Raw genomic sequence first — 23633 nt, forward strand, 5'->3', positions numbered from 1 at the left:
CCTCTTCATTTGTCACTTTATCCACCCATCTGATTTTTAACATTCTCCTATAGCACCACATTTCAAAAGCTTCTAATCTTTTCTTCTCAGATACTCCGATCGTCCAAGTTTCATTTCCATATAAAGCGACACTCCAAACATACACTTTCAAAAATCTTTTCCTGACATTTAAATTAATTTTTGATGTAAACAAATTATATTTCTTACTGAAGTCTCGTTTAGCTTGTGCTATTCGGCATTTTATATCGATCCTGCTTTGTCCATCTTTAGTAATTCTACTTCCCAAATAACAAAATTCTTCTACCTCCATAATCTTTTCTCCTCCTATTTTCACATTCAGTGGTCCATCTTTGTTATTTCTACTACATTTCATTACTTTTGTTTTGTTCTTGTTTATTTTCATGCGATAGTTCTTGCGTAGGACTTCATCTATGCCGTTCATTGTTTCTTCTAAATCCTTTTTACTCTCGGCTAGAATTACTATATCATCAGCAAATCGTAGCATCTTTATCTTTTCACCTTGTACTGTTACTCCGAATCTGAATTGTTCTTTAACATCATTAACTGCTAGTTCCATGTAAAGATTGAAAAGTAACAGAGATAGGGAACATCCTTGTCCGACTCCCTTTCTTATTACGGCTTCTTTCTTATGTTCTTCAATTGTTACTGTTGCTGTTTGGTTCCTGTACATGTTAGCAATTGTTCTTCTATCTCTGTATTTGAACCCTAATTTTTTTTTAAATGCTGAACATTTTATTCCAGTCTACGTTATCGAATGCCTTTTCTAGGTCTATAAACGCCAAGTATGTTGGTTTGTTTTCTGTAATCTTCCTTCTACTATTAATCTGAGGCCTAAAATTGCTTCCCTTGTCCCTATACTTTTCCTGAAACCAAATTGGTCTTCTCCTATCACTTCCTCCACTCTCCTCTCAATTCTTCTGTATAGAATTCTAGTTAAGATTTTTGATGCATGACTAGTTAAACTAATTATTCTGTATTCTTCACATTTATCTGCCCCTGCTTTCTTTGGTATCATTACTATAACACTTTTTTTTGAAGTCTGACGGAAATTCCCCTTTTTCATAAATATTACACACCAGTTTGTATAATCTATCAATTGCTTCCTCACCTGCACTGCGCAGTAATTCTACAGGTATTCCGTCTATTCCAGAAGCCTTTCTGCCATTTAAATCTTTTAATGCTCTCTTAAATTCAGATCTCAGTATTGTTTCTCCCATTTCATCCTTCTCAACTTCCTCTTCTTCCTCTATAACACCATTTTCTAATTCATTTCCTCCGTATAACTCTTCAATATATTCCACCCATCTATCGACTTTACCTTTCGTATTATATATTGATGTACCATCTTTGTTTAACACATTATTAGATTTTAATTTATGTACCCCAAAATTTTCCTTAACTTTCCTGTATGCTCCGTCTATTTTACCAATGTTCATTTCTCTTTCCACTTCTGAACACTTTTCTTTAATCCACTCTTCTTTCGCCAGTTTGCACTTCCTGTTTATAGCATTTATTAATTGCCAATAGTTCCTTTTACTTTCTTCATCACTAGTATTCTTATATTTTCTACGTTCATCCATCAGCTGCAATATATCGTCTGAAACCCAAGGTTTTCTACCAGTTCTCTTTATTCCGCCTAAGTTTGCTTCTGCTGACCCACCGGGTTGGTCTAGTGGTGAACGCGTCTTCCCAAATCAGCTGATTTGGAAGTCGAGAGTTCCAGCGTTCAAGTCCTAGTAAAGCCAGCTATTTTTACACGGACTTGAATACTAGATCGTGGATACCGGTGTTCTTTGGTGGTTGGGTTTCAATTAACCACACATCTCAGGTATGGTCGAACTGAGAATGTACAAGACTACACTTCATTTACACTCATACATATCATCCTCATTCATCCTCTGAAGTATTATCTAAATGGTAGTTACTGGAGGCTAAACAGAAAAGAAAGAAAGAAGAAAGAAGTTTTCTGCTGATTTAAGAATTTCCTTTTTAACTTTCTCCCATTCTTCTACATTTTCTACCTTATCTTTTTTACTCAGACCTCTTGTGATGTCCTCCTCAAAAATCTTCTTTACCTCCTCTTCCTCAAGCTTCTCTAAATTCCACCGATTCATCTGACACCTTTTCTTCAGGTTTTTAAACCCCAATCTACATTTCATTATCACCAAATTATGGTTGCTATCAATGTCTGCTCCAGGGTAAGTTTTGCAGTCAACGAGTTGATTTCTAAATCTTTGCTTAACCATGATATAATCTATCTGATACCTTGCAGTATCGCCTGGATTTTTCCAAGTGTATATTCTTCTATTATGATTTTTAAATTGGGTGTTGGCAATTACTAAATTATACTTTGTGCAAAACTCTATAAGTCGGTCCCCTCTTTCATTCCTTTTGCCCAGCCCGTATTCACCCACTATATTTCCTTCCTTGCCTTTTCCAATGCTTGCATTCCAATCTCCAACTATTATTAAATTTTCATCTCCTTTTACGTGTTTAATTGCTTCATCAATCTCTTCGTATATACACTCTACCTCATCATCATCATTGGCGCTTGTATGCATATAGATGCTAACAATCGTTGTCGGTTTAGGTTTTGATTTTATCCTTATTACAATGATTCTATCGCTATGCGTCTTGAAATACTCCACTCTCCTCCCTATCTTCTTGTTCATCATGAAACCTACTCCTGCCTGCCCATTATTTGACGCTGAGTTAATTACTCAGCGAATTGTGCATAACATAAGATTTTTAATACACCAATTTAAATATTTTTAAAGTGTTCTAATATTCACATATAACAGTTATCACATTTTGTCATATATTCATCAAATTTTCATAATTATCAACTTGTTTGTTTAGTGTCAACCTTTTGTTGTTGTTTATGTCAACATATTAAAAAATATTCAGCATTTAATATGCCTGAACTAATTGATTTCACTGCTCTAAAACTTATGAATTTTTTCTTTATAACCCCTATGTCTTATTTTCTTGTAAACATTCTTTTCTGTGTCCTGAATTTCTGTTGGAAAATATCTGTAGTTATGAGAATTTTGATTTGTTAAGATGTTCCAGAATTTTTTCTCATTAACTAATTATAACTATACTTCCAAAGATGTGGAGCCAAAGATCCACATCTTTGGCTTGACATTACTTACTTTTGTTTTCCATCTGTTCCTTTTCTTACTTAGGAACATAATTCTTTAAAATGAACTAATATATCACACAAATTATGTTAAAATATATTGAAATATGAGCTAACGGTAGGGAATAACAATGTAAGAGATGGTCTATGACACTGAGATGTTATATTTATGTAACTGGTGATACTAAATTGCCTCTAATTAGAGAAGATTAATGTCACTGATCATGTATATAACTTTAATCTACTTTTATTTTTTAGATACAGAACTATAAAAAATATTATTCCAAGTTGTGGAATAAACTTTATTCTGCAGAAGAATCTTACAATGAAACTGAAAGCAAACAAAAAATGATAAAAGTTTTAGTGAAATGATATATAATAAACATATCCTTTAGATATTTCATTTGTGCATCACTGATGGTTTGATAGATACATTTTTTATTTTGTTTTTGGGATGAAACTTTGACTTAAAAAATTTGATATGCAAAAGCAAAAAATTAGTGAAATGAGGCCAAGGAATAGTTCTGAAAAATTTCTTTTGAAGGATTAATTAGTAACAATGATGTGAGAGTTATTAAATAAATTGAGTTAGGGATATGAAAACCAAACATAAGCTGATCTCTTTAAACTTACTTTTTATAATAAAAAGTAAGTGTGTACACTCCATCCAGTGCAAAAGTGCTAAAAAAACTTAGTGTATTAATATAGTCTGTATTAAAAATATGTAAATTTGGTGTGACATTAAAAAAAAAATTAGCATAACGTTAATTTATTTTTAACTTGAGGAAAAATGCACATTTTTACCTGCTCCAGGTAATCAATGTAATAGAATATTTATATCCACTTATGTTCTACAATTTTTTTTAAGGCATTGTCACCATTACAAGATCATCAACAGTACATACCATTAGAATCAGGTTTTATTGCAGACCTAACTTTGCTGGGTGGTGTGTCATTTGACCTTTCTGGCCAGATACAATTGAGTTTGTGGAATAGAAATGCTCAGTCACTGGTAGAAAAAAAGTAAGTAATGATTTTTATTATCGTTATTATATTAAATATCAAGAAATAATGTTTATAAAATATTTATATTACTTTCATATATTATTTTTACTTCCTTGTACAAAATAAAGGAATATTGTGATCACGGAAAATTTCAGTTTTCAAATTTCAACAGAAATATCCATTTTGCCCATACCTGAATCCACTTTGATTAGTTTTGGCGTGACATCTGTATGTATCTCACACAACTCAAAAATGATTAGCCGTAGGATATTGAAATTTTGGATTTAGGACTGTTGTATCATCTAGTTATGCCCCTCCCCTTTTGATTACAATCAACTGGACCAAAAGTGTCCAAAAAAGACCAAAATCCAGAAAATTTGGTTTTTGGACTTTTTAACTGCAGTAAGTAGTAAGCCCTCATTGAGAGTTTTTCAATGATATATCATGAAGTGGTATGTATTTTCATTGGTTCCAGAGTTATAGCCAAATAAAATTGTAATTATTGAAATATTTGGATCTTACAAGGGAAGGCACATCGGTTTGAATCAGACTTCATCTTCTTTTTTTAACTTTTTTTTATTTTTATTTAAATATATTGATTTATTAAAACCAATTTTTCAATGATTTTTAATCAATCAATCAATGATTTTTAAAATCATTTTTTTATTTAACTATATTGATTTATTCACATCTGATTGTAAATTTTTACAATAAATAATAATTCAATAATAACAATAATAAAATGTATGAAAAAATATCAGAATTTATTAATGAAATAAAGTTTTATGTATTTTTAATTAAAAAATAATGTATATATGTAATTAAATAGGCATACAAGGAAGTCATGTACTATCCACAACAGATGTTTTTCTTTAATGTAAATATTAAAATTTATACTTACATTTAGGGTATACATCATAATGAATTTTTGTTTTAATCATACTACTCCAAACAAAAAATTTTAAATCTCAAGCAAATAAAATCTTTACTATAAAACTATTTTTATACAGCCAAAATTTACAGATCAATAAATAATAAAAATGACTATAATAATTAGAGACCAGATTATATGCATTTGCCTATTTGCAAACTAAGCTCATTCTCACCGGTTATTGTATATTTTCCTTAAAATCTAGTGGTGATGCACATTTTCACTATATTTACAATATTTTTTTGTAGGATACCTAGTTAATAAATAAAATCTTACATTACAGCCGGCCAAACCTGTTAGCCGCATGGTTCTTAGAGCGCACTTAGCAGTCGAGCGTCTATTGTTTTGGTAGGATAATATTATTATGAGGCCAACTAAAAGACAGACTCACATGACACAAGGACGGACAGCACCATTCTGCATCACGCATGCCTATTGCAGTACTCCTCCCTTTCTTTTTTCCTGTTTAGCTTTCGGGAATTACCGTTCAGGTATTACTTCAGAGGATGATATGTATGAGTGTAAATAAGGTGTAGTCTTGCACAGTCTCAATTCGACCATTCCTGAGATGTGTGGTTAATTGAAACCCAACCACCAAAGAACACCAGTATCCATGATCTAGTATTCAAATCCATATAAAAGTAACTGTCTTTACTAGGACTTGAACACTGGAACTTTTGACTTCCAAATCAGCTGAGTTGGGAAGACGCATTTCCCACTATACCAATCCGGTGGGTTAACAGCATTCCTCCCACTAGGCAATTAAATAGCGCATAATGTCGTCGCGTTCATTGCATCAGTTTACTTTTTCATTTATTTGTATAAAGTTTAATGTGTACTATGACTCCCGAAATAAAAAGTGTCTCTTCATGGGTGGTTGACTATCCTGGAACATTTACATACAATGGAAATTTTTTATATATTGTCAAGTTTGTGAGAAAAATATTTCGTGCACAAAAAAGTTTCAAATAGACCAGCATGTCAAGACAAATTTTCATATTGCAGGATTGCAAAAGAAAGGCCCATGACAACTTGTAACAGCAGCAAGTAGCAGTGATTTCACTTCCAAAGGTAAACAAAAAAACCACTATAGCATGGATTTATCTGAAGCATTGCTTACAAGTAATATTTCTCATCACAAATTTACAAATCCTACTTTCAAAGATTTTCTGTGAAAATATTGCTTGAATCAAAATGTACCAGATGAATCAACATTGCGTAAAATTACAACCAACAATTTACCTGCATATTCTGGAAGAAATAGGCAATGAACTCAAAGATAGCATTATTTGGATTTCAGCTGATGAAACTACCGACACTTGCGGCCATTAGATTGTGAATTTTATTGTCGGTGCATTAAAACTAGAGCCCTCTTCTTCCTATTTGGTAGTCTGCAAACACCTTGAAAAGACAAATCATTCTACGATCGCCAGATTTGTGAGTGAGGGTATTAAAAAAATATTTCCTGAATCTTCTGCAGATGAAAGAGTGTTTATATTTCTCTTAGATGCTGCTCCGTATATGATCAAGGCAGCCAAAGTTCTTCTAGTATTTTATCCGAATTTGATTCATGTGACGTGCTTTGCTCATGAAGTAAATCGACTCGCTGAAAAAGTACGATCCACGTTTGGAAATGTAAATAAACTGGTTTCATAAAAAAAAAGTGTTTCTTAAGGCATCTGCTTTCAATATAGCCTATAAAGAAAAAATGCCAAATGTGCCTTTACCTCCCGAACAAGTGGTAAGTTGATGAGGAATGTGATGAAGCTGTGCTCTTTTACAATGAACATTTTGAGGCCGTCAAAGGTGTAGTAAATGACTTGGATAGTGCAGAGGCAATGGCAGTTTGTCAGTCCAAGGAAGCATCTAACGATTCTAGTATAAAAAAAAACGTAGCTGTGATTAGCACTCATTTTTCCCACATACCTGCGAGTATTAAAAAGCTTGAAAGTCAAGGTTTGGCGTTGACTGAATCTATTCAGTTAATGAATAAAATCCGCCAAATGAACTCTACATTGCCAGAGGTATTCCCGTGTAATCTTAAAGAAAAATTTGAAAAGATTTTGAACAATAACCCAGGCTTTGAACCTTTGTGTCAAATTAGTTTATTAATGGATAGTTTTATTAATGGGCTGGGTAAAGTTTTGCCAGAAATAATAAGTGCTAACATAGCTTCCAAATTCAAATACTGCTCAGTTACGTCAGTGAATTTGGAGGGATCTTTTCCTCTAATAAAAATATTTTCAATGATTGAAGACACAATCTTACTACCAAACATTTGGAACAGTACCTGATTGTTTTCATTTACAATGTTAAATAATTGTTAATTATCGAATTTATTGATATTTTATTCAACTACTTATTAATTGTATGCTGATTTTGAAATAAAAAGACTAAAAATTACTATTTTTTTATTATTTAAAGTTGTATATTTTGACACTTTTCATGTACATTTTAAGCATTTTTCATGCATATTTCAAGCTTTTTATGTTGCATATAAACCGGTGTCTAATAATAATAATAAAACTATTAGTCCTACTCTAAAAATAAAGTACTGAAAACAGGACATGTACCATGCAAAAAATGATAAACTAGAAAAAAGGCCTCTCAATAATCATTAAAATAATAAGTAAATTCCATTTTTAGTATTATGTAAAATAATAGTAAACTCATCTAAATGATTTGTTCATTGTAAATATTATTGAAACTTTTTTGAGCAGATTGTCATACATATTATTTTACAGTTTTATTAAATGACAGAAGTTATAAATGTAACGACCTACCAAATTAATTTTTTTCTAATGTATAATAATTATGAAAAGTAAAAATTATTAAAAATAATTATTTTTAGACCAAAAAAAAATTAAGAAATTCTATGCTTTATTTTACTTCTCATTTATAGTTAAATGTATTACTAAATGTTGCAAAAGATAAAATCTTTTGTTAATTGAAAAAAAAATCCTGTATGAATTAGAATTTAGTCAGTATTTTATAGTATTTGACTGAATGGAAGATCACACAATAAAAGTTTGATATGAATATCCAGATTTGGGTCTTTACTAAAAATAAATTACTAAACAGACTGTACAAACATCTGTTATAAAATTAAATTTTTAAAATAAATGCAAAGATAAAATAAGTCTGAATATTACTCTCCACATGAGATTATTTCTATTAGCAACATAAAACAAATCTCAAATAAAATGAATTGTGAAACTAAGAAATATGATTAATAAAAAAAAACTATAATGAATAAAAACTAATATTATGACTTTTTTTTTGCAATTAAAAAGAAAAATTTAAATTAGCATCACTGAAAATCTTCCATTCTATATGAATATAATGTGCACGTAGAATAAGAAATTTTTTTTTATAAACAGGACAGTTATGTCAGAGAGGTATAATTATAAAAAGGATGAATTGCATATATTTTGCTTATTGTCATAAAATGTGTTTTTTTTATTAATAAATTTTAGTTGCAAATATAATATTGTACTTAATGTGAGCCAACTTTTAAAAACACATGACACTTTTAGAATTTTATTTGTTTAATTTTGATTAAGGAGCAAGAATACAATTTAATTCAACAGGCTTCTCAGCCACTATTTCAGCTTCTTGTGGTCCCATTAGGTAGAAAAAAATCCCTGGATAATTAGAAACAGGTGCTCTACTGGCTTTTAGAATATGACAAAATGCTACCACAAATAGAACCATGTAATGGCTAACACAGTTCCTCAGTTCCTATAGTACCTACCCAAGGAAGAATGAGAAAGTAGCAAGGGTAGAGGAACCTTCCTCTATGATCAACCACAGAGAGACTGTTTATTTTATTTTTTTGGGGAATTTCAACATTGATCTGGGCTCCATCAGGTGCAGCAATATAATACCGTTCCTGACATTTTAAAATTTTGATGACACCTTTTAATTTCTTCTTTTTTTAAGACTGAGGAGTAGATTTTAGAAAATAAAAATAAAACATTCTTTCTTAGTTGTGTGGAATCATATCATATGTGATGGTTTATGTTATTGACTGCTGTGGTCATTAATTATTAATAAATACCAACAGCATGCAATGAAACTGTACTCAATGCTGTTTAACTTCAGTGATTTACAATAATCAGTTTATTAAACATGGCTTAAGCAGCAGGTCTTTTACCTAAGTTTACAATCTTTAATCTCTAAGAAACTACTCCCTGAGATCTTCTAGATATTACATAATAATCATATCAGTGGTACCCATTTATTATGCAATATAATGTATTTTTTATGGAACCCTTTTTTGGTAGTAATAAAAGAAAATTCATTATTCTATTCTTTTCTGTAATATTTTGTTTTTAAATATTTTCTGATTTGTTTTCTGTTAAAATTTTACAGTGCTGGAATATCTGTTCGTGGTACATTAAATGTAGACACTATGTTTGTCAGAAGTCAAGTTGAATTTAATTTAGCAACAGAAGTTAAATTAAATCTTATTTCAAACATTGATTTCTACAATATAATCGCACTTTGTCTTCAGTTACGGCAGCCCGATTCGGTTTTAAGGTAAATATCCATGTAAAATAACTTAGTTTTGTAACTTTACTACTGTAGTTCCTGGTCAAATTGACTGATATTTCTTTTAAGACAAATCCACCTTAAATTGTAGCAAAAACATTGAAAAAAATTGTTTCATTTGATTTATAATAAAAGTGTTTAATTTTCAAAGGACTTAAATTATGTCTTACATAGATTGTTAAAAAAAACTAAAATTAAACTAACAACTGAATAAGAATATGTGACAGTTGTTTCGAAGATTATTATTTTGTAAAATCATTATACATAATTCAACTCTGACTAAAGCTACATTCTTAAAAATAAGAAAAAAGAACATTACTATTCTATATGTACTTTCTACAGATTAAGATAACAAAAAAAAAATTTCAGTTATGGTTAGTAAAATATTTTGTCATAGTAATTAATAATATTACTATTATTAAGCTGATAGATGTGCAAGATCAGTGATGTCAATATTTTTTTATTTATTTTTGCATTCAATTTTAATTTCTTATCTATTATTGACTAATAATTAACATGTTAAAAACAGTTGTATTACTAAGTTTAACTACATATGTGTTATGTTGAAAAATACACTTGGTTTCTTGAAAATAAGAAAAGATCAATTTTAAATAATATCTATATGGAAAATTTTTAGGTAGTTAAATGTTAGTAGTGTTGATTTTTTATTTGTTTTAGCATCATAAAATTTCTGTAGATTTTGATATTTCTTTTAAATGTTGAATATCTCAAATTTGCATTTCTTTTTCATTTACATCAATTTCTTCAAAACTAACTTCTCTTGTAAAGTTTTATTTGTGAATTGTCAATTTAACAAACTTAATTTATGCTTATAACAACTTTTCTTCAAAATTACTCAAGATATAGTTCTGAGGCTTTTTATAAGGTCTTCAAATTCATTTGTATTCAACTAGATGTACAGAAGTGTCTACTCAAAACCAATGTATATATATATATATATATATATATATATGTAATAATCTGTATAATGTACTTTTTATTTATTAATTAGTTTATGTTCATCTACAATTTTACCATTCTTAATATCTTGATGATCTTCATGAAATAATACAGATATAATGAAACATATGTTTCAAAAGTTAAAAATATTAAATCATAAATAGAGTTATATGAAAGATAAATTAGGTAAATCATTTAATTTAATATTTACCTATTCATTTTTTAAATATCTTAGAATTTGTTTAAATTTATTAATTTAAATTAAAAAATAAAATTATTAATATAAAAAAGTGTAGAAGCATTCTTTAAAAAAAATGCCACAATATTAATTTTAATCAAAAAGGTTTTCTCTGGGCAGGCTAGCAGAAAAAATTTTAAAAAATTTGTTTAATAAAAAATAACTATTTTCTTTGAATACCATGACGAAACATGATAACACTGTCGAATTATTAAATATTAAATTACTTACTTCCAAAATAAACGAAAATTGTTTTCAAAGATCTTTTGGAGCTAATGATCAACTCCTCTTCAATAGATTACTAATATGACAGTGAATCATTTAATAGTTCCAAATAATTAATGCTTTTGTGAAATTTGAACTTGCATTTTTTGTGTAAGTGCATAGTTTTATCAGTTTAAATTTCAGTGACACCATTGTTCCGGAATGTGGTAGGGAAAAACTGTTTACTGTTGGCATAACTCCCATTTCACTTATATCAATACATTCCATTCTTCTTAAGTGTAATTTAAGTTCTGTGTGTATATGTTTATAAAAATTGTTTTCCAAAAAACATAAACTTATATTAATAAAACATTATTAAAATAAATAATATTCTCAATAGGTATGTGATTTTAAACTCGCTGATTTGTGTTTTTTAGACAGCAAACAAATCAAATAATGAAAGGTTCTTTTAAGAGAATGCATGTGAACAAGAATTTGTATACAATAAATTTAAAATTGACTACATTACTTCAATTATAATCACAATAAATCATTTGCTAATTTTTTTTTAAAAAGTTACTAATTATACTTCTTTTTCTGTTGTGTAGGCACAATATTTTCAAGATTGAAAGGATTCCTGGTAGCAAGCACAGACTTCGTAAATCTAAGTACAAAGTACTTTCAGTACCTGGAAAAACATATGCATTAAATCAAAAGAATAATGAGATGTGTAATATTATATTTAAAGAAGGATAGATTTTTTTTTATAGACTTTATAACAAATTTTTCCCTAATGCATTTATTTAACATTTTTGTTCAAATCAACCCATTTATTTTACCTTTTATTATTCTATCAAGAAAAAACTTTTTCAGTTCTTCAAGTTTTAAATCAAAAAGATTGTCAGCATTCTTGGGAATTACCATGTATAAGGGTGAACGCTCAAATGGTTAATATTTAACTGCTACATTTTTATAATTCAGACTAATTTAGTTTGTTAAATAAACTGAAAATTTTGTAATTGTCAATAAAATATAAATTCTATTCTGTTTTGAATGAATAGAATTTTAGAAAAATGATTTACATTTTCTTAAATGTATATATATATATATATATATATATATATATATATATATATATATATATATTGTGTGATTTTATATATTCATGTATTATTTTGTTTAAGTACCTAATGCAAAAAATAAATCAGTCATGTTGTTTCTTATAGATATCAACCAAGATCATTAACTCGGAAATAGAAATTGTTTGTTATTATGTGTACATCCACAAATACGCTGCAAAAAATACTCTTGTAAAGTATATTTACAATTTTACAAAACAGGAATAGATAAGAAAAATTAATTATTTATTCAAAATCTCATATGCAGAAAAACCTTTCTCAATTAAACTCAGTAGGGCTGATATTTTTTCCTGTTTTGAGAATTTTCTGTTATAACAAAAAATTAAGCAGAAATAAGACTACCAACATAAGTACCGTTAATATGCAACAAAATACAAATACTTTTTTGACAGAAGATCTATCTTCTGTCAAAAAAGAGCAATATAAAATGGTTCTTCAGTCTGAGATATTAAAAGCTAGAAGGCCCTATCTGAGCACAAGTATAAATTTTTAACTATGAATAAAAATTACTGTACTGAAATTCAATTTCTGAAGTTTTTTCATTTATTGTAAACACGGCAGTGAGTCTAGATTATAAGTCTATAAAATAGACCTGTTTAAAATGTTCATTATAAGTATTTTATATTTCACTGAGCCCAGTATAACATATCCAGAATGGACTGTTAGATAATATTACAGTAGTACTATATTCTGTTTTGTTATAAATGTCTTTGACCTCTGAACTGTTATTGTAAATCTATTTAACTGTTTAAAACATTATGAATTTTTGTGAATTTTTGGCAAAAATTATTATAATTCTTTCGTTTTCAGTGAGGGAATAAAATAAAAAAAAATAAAAAATTTGAAACATATTTTTATAAACATTAACCTTTATCTAAGAATTCTTTCTGTTCTGAAATGTGTTTTCATCAAATAAGACACCTGATTTAGAAAGGTTTTACTGTAGTTACAGAATTTCTTTACTGCATACTAAAAATCCGCTGTCAGTGAAGGTTTTATAGTTTTTTATATTACGTATGATGAGATTACATACTACTGTAAAAAAGAAGAATTATAAATAAACCTAGAAACTGTAGGAAAATATTTGACTTCAGATATATTTTAATATAAACTTTATTGTAATCTTTTCTAGTGCATGATATGCAAACTATTTAAATAATCTCTACTTCTGTTTTAAATATTCAAAGCAAACTAAATAATTAGAAATTTTTTTTTCAAAATTATAGCTGTTAACTTAAAAATGTAATCATTCTTTATTGAAATTGTTTATTTACGGGTATGTTATGTTAACCAAGGAAAAGGCATGACATTATATGTAGTTAATATTTTAATTAATCTGTTAATTTTCAAATTTGTTGTAGACCAGAATTTTATACAATGTAGCGTTGTAGAACTTAGGAGCTAAAAATGGCTGTGCATTGTGCACAAACAAAAAAACAATCTGCAAATTAGTAAATAGTACATTAATATAATTATACATATTTAATTCATTTGGATAGTGAATTCTATATTTTAATTCTAAACATACAAAAATGTTCAATAAATATTTAATCTCACATGCTATAACTGCTTAAGTAAATTAGCAGCAGTTTATTTTTTATAATCCAATAAAATATAATTTGTTAAAAAAAAATAATAATTCCAATATGTAATTAATTACTGTGCACATCTCATCTATTCTGTATTGGTTGTTTTTGTATTATTATTAAAATAATATTTTGAGAAAAGGATTAATTGAAAATTTCACAGTAATTCAGAATCAGTTTGAAATTTAATAATACCGGATATTAGATTTTACTTTTGTTAAGTTACCATTTTTATTTGATTTCTTTTTTGAATCTTTTTTTAGATATGTCAACATAAATTAATATTATTAATCTTACCAGTTTTTCTTGTAAACGTCTGTGTTTATTGCTGATTTTAACCTAACCAATGTGTTGCACTTATTTTATAATAATTTTAAACCAATAATCTATTATTTAATTTTATTAATTTGTTTGTATAGTTATGTTAATCTAGACAAAAAGTGTAAATGGTGTATATACAATTAAGTTATAAACCAATTATTTTTAATATTTATTAATTTATTTATTAAATAAACAAATTAAAATTGATAGTATTCAAGTTACACTTTTATTTTGAGATTATTTATAGGTAACATTTCTTATTTAACCTATTTTACATGAATTAAACTGTACTACATGTTCTAATTTAAAATTTCCAATAAAACTCTTCCTCATTTTTCCGATGTGTTGTTGACAGATAAATCATTTGTAACTTTCTTAAAAATACATATCTTTTATGTTTGGAGCTGTTTTAAACAACTGTTCCACCACAAGGTTGTATTAGTAACCCCTCCTGCCATGACCAACAAATCTCCCTATTAGAAATGTTTAATATTATAATTTAATATCATCCAGGATGTATCACACTTAAAATTTTCAATGAGCTCAAGGACGTAGGCCACCAATAATTGAAAACAGCATTTGTTTACATTATCTACAAATGTAAGTGGAATGAATGTTGGTCACACTTAGCCTTTTCAATGAAAAAAAAGTAAATTACATAAAAATACTCCGAAAATTCAAATATTTCATTAGGAATACATATATATATATATATATATATATATATATATATATATATATATATATATATATATATATATATATATATATATATATATGTATCATTATATTGAGAAAATAGATGAGAATTATAGTCTAATTTAGTGAAGGATGGAATTATTCATTTAGCTTTCTTTACATTTAACAACATACAAAACCTAATTGAATAAAAAAAAAATGTTTTTAAAGAATTTCCTTCAAAATGTTTTCATTTATCTTTACGATTATTTGAATTCAGTGACTGGTGCTGTTTTCACATTGGCATCAGCTGAAAATATTGGATCAGCTGAGGATGGTTTTTAAATTAGGCAAACACATATTGAGAGTGTATTAAAAAAATGTGCATAATTTGAATTACATTTGTCCATTTAGTGTATTGTATTGTTTGTTTTTCTATATTGTTTTAGGTGTTTTTGTGTATGGAAACACAAAACGAAGTACTTTTTTAAATACACTATTTATACAATTTGATATGGTATGTTGTTATAAAAGGTTCTGTTTTAAATTGATATCATTGCTGATCACATGGAGAAAATCATAATATTATCTATTAAATTTTTTTTCTTGTTTTTTGGAGAGCTTAAGTAAAGATGTGTTGATAAAATCATCATAGATGTTAAATGCTGGTGATATTTGATCTAACTGATCAAGAAAATTTGTAAGGCTGGTTGCAGGAAGTCAAGAACTATTGTAGGAATTACTTATAACTACAATCATTGCATAAAAAAGCTTTTTTAGCTTTGTTGTGTCTACTTATCAGAGTCTGTTCTTGAATATGAAATATTTTTAGACCATATAAATAATTCGTGATGTAGGGTTCTTACATTTATTGATTTGCTCTTCAGATGATGCTGCTCTTTGTTATGAGTTTACATGCAAAACAATATGAATAAACAAAAATGTGGTTTATAATTAATAAAATAGCTTTAAGTATTACAACTTAAGTTCAATCACTTTCCCTTGCAAGATAAATGGAAAAGTTTATATCTACTTTAAATTTAAGATGTGCTTTGAATTATTATGTAAACTGAATTAAAATTGGTAGGTTGAGCACACAAAATATTTAGGACTTTAAGGCTTGTTTCAAAAGTTATAGCTCGAAACTACATATTTAAAATTTATATGAATTCAGTTTTAACAATTTTTTTAAATATATTTGTCCATGTTCTGTTTTTAAGACCATTCATTATTTAATTATTCTACATTTCAGTATGGAATTTGTTGTAGGTTATAATCATTACCAATAATAGCAACACTGAAGAAGTTAATTAAGTGTTGTCTGGCATTAGAAGAACTGAAATAACTTTTCCAATGTATTTTTGGCTTTAAAATATTGCTTTAAAATAAACTACATATTCCCTTAAGCTATATACTTCCTAATACATTGTTTTGTCCTAATTGTTTGTTTTGTCTTGCTGATTTTTTATGTTAGAGGAAGTCACTTAAGTTGGAGTATAAACATTTATAGATATTATTTAGTTGTTATTAACTTTAACTTGAATCCTAACCTACCACAGGCTCTACTTATTGCTTTGTATTTAATCTCATTCTAGACCAATTTACAGAGTTCTCAAAGGAATTCCATTTAATTAATTATTAGTTAAACTAATTACTTTTACTTAATAAGAAGAAAATTAATGAATAAAATAAAAACAAATGTAATGCTATTAACAGCAGAAGATTTACCTCTTAAACTACCAATTCCTTGGTTAATAGATAACACATTGTTATCATCATCTGAGCATATCAATTTTGCGTGTTTGAAGCTTAGTTTGTTTTTTTACTTCCTTGTATGAAGTAAAAAAAGTATTGTAATCACAAAAAATTTTGGTTTCCAGATTTCAACAGAAATATCCATTTGATTATCCCTGAATACAATTTGTCAAGTTTTGGCGTGACGTCTGTATGTATGTACGTATGTATGTATGTATGTTTGTATCTCGCATAACTCAAAAACGATTAGCCTTAGTATGTTGAAATTTTGGATTTTGACCGTTGTAACATCTAGTTGTGCCCCTCCCCTTTTGATTGCAATCAATTGAACCAAAAGTGTCCAAAAAATGATATAATGTATCAAAAGTTCCAAAAATTTAATTAATGATATATCTGGATCTTAAGGGAAGATCATCAGACTTCATCAGTTCGAATCAGACTTCATCTCTTTTTTTTAACTTTTTTTTTTTAAATTTAATTATATTGATTTATAAATAATTATTAAGCTCTCATTGTAAAAAAAATTACGATGTATAATAAATTCAATAATAACAAAAAATATGAAAAAAATAGCAGAAGTTTTAGATGAAATAAAATTTTATATACTTTTCATTTTAAAAATGTAATTTAATAGGTCTACAAGGAAGTCATGTGTTGTCCACATCAGATTTTTAGTATTGAGTAAGCTTTAGAATTAGTCTACAACATATTTAATTTAACAAATAAAATGAAATGTTAATTTTAAAATTAAATATAATTGAAAAGTTAATTAACCAAATAAAAGCTACAGTTTGAAAAAATTAATTATTTTTAAAAATTTGAAAGGGATTAAGAATAAGTGTAGCAGCTAAAGGGTTAAGTTTCTGCAAGTTCATATAGGTTTTTACAGAAACAGTAGGCTACTGATTGGAGATATGGATCACAGAAATAGATCAGTCAGTGCTATAGTCTCCTACAGTGTGGATGTATTACTTTTCCAGTGATATATAGCATTGTGATATGATTAATTTATGTATATAATTAAAAAAGACCTGTTTTGGACAGCCATTGTACATGCACGTCATATATAGTGACTCAGTTATGAATAATATAGTAGTATATGAGTTATCAGAACATTTCTGACTATACTTACATCAATTGGTCTTTATGACAAAGAATACTGAAAGTCTTGCAGAGTATTGAATAATATTTACCACACAGAATATTGAATATCATTACTCCCCAGTCTGCTTGGTTAGTCTGCCAAATGTTATGTTGAATAAGTGTTCAGTCAGTACTGAATGATTTTATAACGTGTTAGTATTGGTACCAGTCATGATGGCTTATAAGTTTGAACAACATGCTGCATCAAATTTTTGTTATTGTTAAGTATTGAAATTGTCTACCAATACTTGAATGGTTTTTAAGATTTTTAAAAAGTATTCTTTTGGTTGAATGAAGTATTTTGAATGGTATTATTATTTGAAGACTTGTAGATTTATCACTTAAAGACAATGATTACTCAGGGTAGCAAACTACCTGTAAAATTCTGGAAAATGTGGTCTAGATTTTGGAACTTATCCATGAATTACATATTAATTTTGCAATTTGTTTTGGGATTTACCAACAAAAAATCTTAACTGAAAAATTGAGCATGACTAACTTCCCAGTCATTCACATGACTGGGAAGTTAGTCTTTCAGATACTGCCACCCAAAAGCAGCAATGTGTTCATGAGTGACATATGCCCAGTCATCAGAAAATGTGCCTGTTTGTTTAGTATCATTTGTCCTTTAGACAATTTTTCTTCCATTTTTGGGCATCTTTTATAAGGAAATATTGATGAATTAGTTAATGATTTTTTTCTGAAACTAGGTATCTTGGAAACTAGGTATCTTAAGTCAAACTAAAATTAAAAATGTTATTAAAAACCTAAATTAAATTATAAACTACTTAGAATAAAATAATGAAAATAAAACTTAGTAGTTTTGTTATTTTTAGTTTTGGTACTTCATTTTAGTGTTACTGGTTATTTGGTGTTCTGAGTTACCAGTTGACTTAAGTGTTTGTAAATAACGTGGCACAAGTGGTAGCATCCAGAGGTCCCAGGTTCAAATCCCAGTCAGGCATGGCATTTTCACACACACTACAAATCATTCATCTCATCCTCTGAAGAATGCCTAACGGTGGATCTAGAGGTTAAAAAAAAAAAATACAAAAGTATTAATAAATACCGAGTTATGAACTGAGCATATTCCTTTTAGTCAAATTTCAAACAACATGAGAAGTATTATTTGATTTTAAAGCATTTCCAAGCTATTGCACAGTTAATGTTATCATTAATTTTGTCACTGTAGATTTAGATGAAGCTAGGTCAAATGATTTATTACATACCTCTTTATTTCATTTTGAGAGACTAAGAAGTTTTAGCTTGATATCTCCTAACAGGTTAGTAAGTTTTCAAATGACATTAGGAACAAATGTATCAACATATTAAATAGAGAATTTTTTTTTCTTTTAATAGAAGTTGTTTAGAGTACTATGATTAAAAATATATTTTTTAATAATATAATTAAACATTATTCTTAGTAAAAGAAGTGATTATTTGGTTAACAAACTATAATAAATTTAAATAATGTTTTTAACACTTATAATTCACGGGCTATATGATTTGGTATGATGAAAACTTTCAGTGCCAGTAATGAGAATTCATTCTGATTGCCTATGATAAAGTTCTGAACATTAATAGTAATACTAAAGTGTGAACATTAATAGTAATGTAATTCAGGGTTTCTCAACCTTTCAGTAATTTTCATCGCGTCCTCCCCTCTCATACAATAACAATGTATATAGTAATATTGCATTTTGGGTATTTTGATGCTAAAGCTACACTATGACCTTAATTATAAAAACCAAGGTTTTCATTAAAGGAACAAGCCTCTAATAAAAACATACCCTATCATTCTCTGCTCTGGTCAAATGTAAATACCATTAAAGGAGCAGGGTTTTCATTTATGGCAGGTCAGATGGACTGAATTGCCTAAAGACTGTTACATGCGTGGAATTTTTCCTGATGAAAGAAGTATGCAGGTAGTTGGTGGATTTCCCCCAATAAGCATGTTGCGGTTTCTTTCTGGACATGGTGCTTTTTGAAATTGGTTAGTCAGACTTGGTTGATCAATTCAGGCGTGTGTCCGAAGGGTAGGTTAATGATGATGTGGGTCATGTCTTATATGTCTGCCTCAGATAGAAAGCTGAATGTACCAAAGTAGCTAGAGAGCTTGCGAGAATAAATTGTGGTTTTGTTCTCCAAATTAACTGGAAAACCGAAAGGGAATGGAACATAGTTGCAGGCTTCCTTAAACCCTCAGCCCTGCAGATGATGGCTGTGATGGTTTGATATTGTTATAGATGTACAGGTTGATTAGCAACCCGAATGGCTAGGGGCCAGGCTGGATGCTTACTTCATCAAGATAGACATTTTAGCATTGAGCCCCGGTTAACTGAGATATTCACTGTTAGGATGAAAATGGATGCATGGAGAACTTTGTGATGGAGCTGCGGTGTGGGAGCGTGTAGGCATTGATCTCACTCCCGAAAGAGAACCAGAGCAGAGAATGATAGGATATGTTTTTATTAGGGGCTTATTAAATTTGTGAATTTATTTCTTGATTTTAAAGGTAAGACTAGAAGTCGAAAATCACGTCAATCAATTTTCACTCAGAATTTGTTATTTAATTTGGTATAAAAATTTTGCTGATATTCCAGTTAGAAGTAATAAAAATAAAAAAATTAATTACTTCACATTCCACAAAAATTTCGGTTTTTCAATTAAGTTTTACTTAAGTCAAAAATTTTTCTAGTTATGCATGGCCTAAAAGACTGTGGCAAATTTTATTTGTAGAACGTTCGTTCTGAAAGTAGGCGATTACGCCCCCTTGTTGGCACTGGAGACCTTCAGGGGCGGCGCTGGTAGGCCCACAGAAAATTGGGGGTGTTCAGGCGGTATAGGAAGGCGTTGGCTGATCAAAAAAATAAGGCAAACATTATGTTTTCCTGATATTTCAAACTAAAATGTAAGTTTTAACTCAGAAATAGGATATGCCACGTTTAAAAATAACAATTGCAATTGCTGTTTTTAAGAGCACATCTTAAAACCAGCAACTGCAATTATTATTTTTAACAGATGGTAATTTTAAAAACTTTGGGAAGCGCTAGAAAACTTTTGATTCTCAATGTGAGCGATGGGTGAAAATGTTTGAAAATAAATGTAGAGATTGTTTTACTTATATAATGTATAGAAACCAGTACATGGGTGATTTAGATTTTTTTTCCATTTGGCTTTTTTCTGGGCGTAAAACGCGGCGGCGTTATCAACGCCCGAACATTATGTATGTTTTAAAAAACTAAATTCTAAAAATTCACAATTAAAAATTAAATAAAAACGCCCGGAAAACAAAACATAAAATATAAATACAAAATCTAATATAATAAAAAAAATTAAAACAAAATAAAAACAAAGTAGAAATTTTTAAACAAAATCAAAACAAACTAAAAAATTAAAAACAAAGACAAAACAAAAAACTTAAACTAAAATGATAAGACAAAAACAAACAACTACTGTAAAAATCTACAAACACTATTAAAAAGTATGTAAAATAACACTCGGAGAAACAAAAACACCTGGTCCAAAACTTCTTTATTATTGCCCAGGATTTGACGAAAATACCTGGGCAATTTAAATTTACGACTCGAGGCCACAAAACGTATGCATTCTACAAGAATGTGGCGCACAATCAAGCGATAGAGCATCGCATGCGTGTGGTGCATTTACTGCTGACATCAGATATCCGTGAGTAGCTCTCGTATGTCCTCTTCATAACTGGCAGGGGACCACTTCCTCACGACGAATTTTCCTGTATGAGGAGTAGCATTGCCACACAGAACCTTTGCTTGTTATCTACCGTAACCGTCCATCTTGCTACTGTGCGCAAAGAGTGAGTTTTACACAATTAATAAAGTCGGATGTAGTAACACGGATAGTGAAGGATGGTTGACTACATGCGTCCTTAGCAGCGGAACTGCACGTTCATTACCCGGAATCCTCACATGGCTAGGAATCAAGCAGAAACTCATTTGTGTGTTGCGATGGTTCAACTCGGCGATTGCACTGTAGATTTTGGTGACGATAGGATGCCTGGAATAAAAATTCACTAAGGCTTGGAGAGCACTACACGAGTCGCTACAAATAAAGATATGACGGTACTTAGGGTTAATAATATTAAAAGTTTTATTCACAGCGAAAATTTCAGCAGTAAAAACACTCGTAATACCAGGTAGACTAAACATATAGGTTCGATCATTAACAATAAATACGCATGCAGCGATATCGTTCTGTTTCGATTCATCCGTGTATACCACTGCGTCCGAGTTTGTCTTGGAGAGAATACAGTAAAACATTTGCTAAAAGAAAATAGGCGGTGTTGATTGTTTATTGTATTTCGTGAAGTCAAAGATAAAATTTATAAGGTTGATTGTCCACGGAGGAGATGAACACGGATAAATAGGAAAAAATAGAAGGGCGTCAACATTCATAAGGTGCAGTAAACGTCGGGCACAAATACCGACTGGTATAATATAACGTGAACGGTCCTCATATCTTCGAAAATAAGTATTTTCAAAAAGTGCGTCTAAAGCCGGGTGATTTGGCTATCCTTCAAGGCGAGTAAAATAAGATGCTAATACCTCGTTCCGTCTATCGCAAAGTGACGGCTCACCGCAGTTATCAAGGATGCTTATGACAGGGCTTGATCTAAAAGCACCTAAAAACCGAAAATCAAGCAGAAAGAAAACATGATGTACAGCATCTAACAGTTTAAGCACGGTATTACGCGCTGAAAAGTAAGCAACACAACCATCATCTAAACGGTAACGAACTAGGGAATAGTAAAAACGCAACATACACGACCGATCGGCACCCCAATTGGTGTCAGTAAGGACTCGCAGCATATCTAAAAGTTTGGAACACCTCGTTTTTAATTCTTTTATGTGTTTGACCCACATAAGGTGGCTATCAAAAAATAAATGTAAAAATATGACAGCAGGAAAGATAGCAATTAGCTCTCTACTGAGAAAGACTAGTGGAATAAAGGGGTCCCGCAGGCGAGAAAAGACCACACATTTTGTTTTCTCAGGTGAAAATGTGAAGTCGGTAACCTTGGACCAAACTTCAACAAGAGATATAGTGTTCTGTAGTAGTCTCTCGGTTGTGGTTGTTGAACGGGACGCAATATATCTAGCAAAATCATCAACATATAAAGAAAATGAAACAGGTAACTGCACACACTTAGTTATACCGTTGATGGCAATAAAAAATAGGGTGGCACTTGATATTCTTCCTTGAAGTACTCCATTTTCTAAGTCAACGTTACCCGAGAGAGAATCTCCAACACGAACACGGAAAGTTCGGCCATTCAGGAAACCCCCAATAAAAGCAAGCATATTGCTCTTTACTCCTCAGTCTTTAAGGGTGTTTAGAATACCACGTCGCCAGGCTGTGTCGAATGCCTTCCTGATATCAAAGAAGATAGCGACAACGAGGCGCTGGCGTAGTAGGAAAGAGTTTTGAATAGCTGTTTCCAATGACACTAAATGGTCATTGGGAGGATCGTCCTTGTCGGAAACCACACTGTTCTGGAGATAAAAGGCCATGAGAGACATGGCCTACAGACTTACTTGGTACTTTGGAGAGCCAAGTACCACGTAAGTCTGCGGTTCACCATCCTCTCCATTATCTTGTGTAGGATGTTTATCAAGGAGATAGGGCGTAGCTTGAGGGGCTAGTTTGTCGTTACCAGGCGTACTGACATATCAACGGCTTCCAACCAGACGCGTGTGGTGGGAAGACTTGTGGAGAGAACAGATCATTATAAGCATTCAATAGATGTTGTAACGACGAATGAGAAAGGTGCGATAGCATACCGAGACGAACGTTGGCAGGTCAAGGAGACGTGTCACGCGAGTTTGTAAGTGCGTGTGATAACACGTTGAATGTGACTGGAGCATTAAATTCCCCGACCGAATCACCAATGTTCATCGATAATCTTTCCATCTGAATCTTA

The 23633-nt window shown here is 29.8% G+C and overlaps 1 protein-coding gene across 2 annotated transcripts in view; it reads left to right on the plus strand.

Moving 5' to 3' along the window:
* The window catches only part of Mtp (microsomal triacylglycerol transfer protein), a 132003-nt gene extending 119857 nt beyond the window's left edge, over positions 1-12146 (plus strand). The window contains exons 15-17 of one of the 2 annotated variants that reach the window (XM_075358115.1): positions 4032-4186; positions 9474-9641; positions 11664-12145. In XM_075358115.1, the coding sequence (XP_075214230.1) occupies positions 4032-4186; positions 9474-9641; positions 11664-11811 (471 nt within the window). In that variant the 3' untranslated portion in view covers positions 11812-12145. Of the gene's footprint in view, positions 1-4031; positions 4187-9473; positions 9642-11663 lie in introns of both variants that reach the window. The other variant, XM_075358121.1, reaches the window with a different exon arrangement.
* The last annotated feature ends 11487 nt before the right edge of the window (positions 12147-23633 follow it).

Source organism: Lycorma delicatula, chromosome 1, assembly GCF_047948215.1.
Source record: "Lycorma delicatula isolate Av1 chromosome 1, ASM4794821v1, whole genome shotgun sequence".
Lineage (NCBI taxonomy): Eukaryota > Metazoa > Arthropoda > Insecta > Hemiptera > Fulgoridae > Lycorma > Lycorma delicatula.